General features: G+C 35.1%; 1 protein-coding gene across 1 annotated transcript; it reads right to left on the bottom strand.

The window, feature by feature from the left end:
• Nucleotides 1–149: 149 nt before the first annotated feature.
• LOC108780105 (putative nuclease HARBI1) lies at nucleotides 150–1,529 on the bottom strand. Its single transcript, XM_018547699.1, has 3 exons — nucleotides 942–1,529; nucleotides 623–752; nucleotides 150–511 (listed from the first exon to the last, which is right to left on the bottom strand). Exons 1-3 carry the CDS (start codon nucleotides 1,527–1,529, stop codon nucleotides 150–152), a joined length of 1,080 nt encoding a protein of 359 aa, XP_018403201.1.
• Between the last annotated feature and the right edge of the window lie 788 nt (nucleotides 1,530–2,317).

Genomic DNA, 2,317 nt, shown 5'->3' on the forward strand with positions numbered 1-2,317 from the left:
GTGTAGATCATAGTGTGTACTCTTTTATGTTAAAGTGTAGATCTCGACATTACTTAAAAGTCATTATTCAATACTTTATTGAATTGCCAAGGTAATGGATCAATACGTTCAAAGTAATGAGCAAAATTATCTCGAATTTTCGATGCTTCTCAGTTTTGCGATATATTGCTATTGTTTATGTCTATTAGGCCAGTACTAGTATGCAACAGATTACGTTCTTCATAGCGCATTATAGAGTACATCTTTTCTCGTGCTGGTAAGTTAACTTCTTGATCTATTATGAAATTGTGCATAACAACAGTTGCTTGTATAGCTTTCATGCAAGTGAATGTAGACGCAATAATAGGTCGCCGGAAAAGTCGCCATCGCGCAACTAAAATCCCGAAGGCACATTCGATAGTCCTTCTTCCACGACTGAGACGATAATTAAAAATTTTTTTTCTAGTGTTCAATTTGCCACTTCGAGGATACGGTCTCATCATATACGTGCTGATAGGGAAAGCTTCATCTCCTAGTTAAACGTATGGAAATTTAAATTCACTGGTCTTCATGCGTGAGGATGGAGGGATATGGAGTGAATGCGTTTCAAATAAATGAGATAATGCACTATTATCGAAGACACCTCCATCACTTTGTCGGCCCTGAGCTCCAATATCGACGAGAAATCGTTTCAAAGCATCACATATCGCGAGCAAGTTTATGCTGTGGCTCCCTTTGTAATTATAATAAGATGAGCCACTACGAGGTGGTGCCTACAATTTTAGAACACATTATTATAACAGAATACTCATATTCTAGAAATATAGATAAATTTAATTATTATTTTTTTTTAGCAAACCCGCATAAACAACAAATTTCGCACGCACGCACGCACGCACGCACGCACACGGACGGACGGACGGACGGACGGAATTGATTGTTTCAATTTAATATATATCTACTTGAATAACTACGTGTTGGCATATTCTTTCAAAGTCTTCAGCAACTTTTCTCCAATTGTTTTCCGTAGCATTAATAAGAACCCTATCTTTTAGAGCAAGCCAAATTTGTTCACAAGTTTCCGGGATGATATGCGAAAGTGTACATTGGGCAATGCGATAGGCGTAGGACAGTGAAGTCATACTATCACTCGAAGCCAACCATCGTACGGTCACATGCAATCTAGTTTTGGCACTTATTGGATTACGAACCACTTTCTGTTTTTCAATTCGAGGTCCAACAATTGTCAATAATTCATTAAACATTGTTGGTGACATCCGTAAATAGTTGAAATATTTTTCTTTGTCAGATAATTGCATCTCGACGATTAGATTATTACTAGCACCTTGTAACAATCTTCGTTGTTCAGAAAAAATGGATCTTACCCACATTTTACGTTTTGGTCTTTTATTTAATTGTTTCAAGCAATTGTAGATATAAAACAATTGTGTCACTTTTTGCATCGTTGCCTCTGCATATCTTATTGCTTGATTTTGTGCTTGTATCACTAATGTGATCATAGCCATTAACATTTCATTCAGCCGATCCATTTTTTTTCGCTGGTTTGGTTCTTCAAATTTACGTGGAGTTTCCGTGGGTTTTGTTCCGCCTGTTTTGATCTCCTAATATTACATGGGACATAATTTCCGCGGAAAAGCGGAATGATATAGTGACAAATACACTTTTACATTAATTTAAAAAAATTGTATTCACTTAATGCATTGCAATTTTTATTAATACGCTTATCTTTTCAGCTTCTGCATTGAATACAAGTATTTTAATCAATAAATATCGTTAAAAATTTATAATTTCTAATTCTCCGTTCCGCTTTTCCGCGAAAATTGTGCTCCATGTAATATTAGGAGATCAAAACAGGTGGAACAAAACGCGCGGAAACGAGGAAATTTATGGCGAATTCGACAGACTGCACTAGTGCGCACTAGTGCGAACTTTTTTGGTGCCACGCATTCGGAATGTGCGCACCGTATCAGTGCGCTTAGATTATCGTATTCGGCAAATGAAAACTGACCTAGTGTAGTGCTGAATTTGTATTCGGACCAACCGAAAGAACCGAACGAGTGCAAAAAATATTGCACTGACATTTTTGTCAGTGCAGTTTGGTGATCGGACAAATAAAACTAGTTAGGCAGCAAAAAATTACAAAATGGATAAAGAAAGAATATTATTTATTATAGATAAATTATTAGAAACAAGTAGTAGTAATAGTGATGATGAAAATATGTTGTTTAATAAAAGAAGAAAGGCCGAAAATTAATTAAAATAAGAATATAAAATTATTATTATTATTATTATTATTATTTTATTATTAATAATTATT

The sequence above is a fragment of the Cyphomyrmex costatus genome, unplaced genomic scaffold (genome assembly GCF_001594065.2).
Source record: "Cyphomyrmex costatus isolate MS0001 unplaced genomic scaffold, Ccosl1.0 scaffold674, whole genome shotgun sequence".
In the NCBI taxonomy this organism is placed as follows: domain Eukaryota; kingdom Metazoa; phylum Arthropoda; class Insecta; order Hymenoptera; family Formicidae; genus Cyphomyrmex; species Cyphomyrmex costatus.

Bases quoted from the DNA above. Each gene is read 5' to 3' on its own strand.
- LOC108780105 (XM_018547699.1), bottom strand. From the start codon at position 1,529: ATGGATCGGCTGAATGAAATGTTAATGGCTATGATCACATTAGTGATA. The intron at 753-941 runs GTAGATATATAT...CTAAAATTGTAG, and splicing joins GCCAACACGTAGTTATTCAA to GCACCACCTCGTAGTGGCTC. The intron at 512-622 runs GTGTCTTCGATA...ACGTTTAACTAG, and splicing joins GGGCCGACAAAGTGATGGAG to GAGATGAAGCTTTCCCTATC.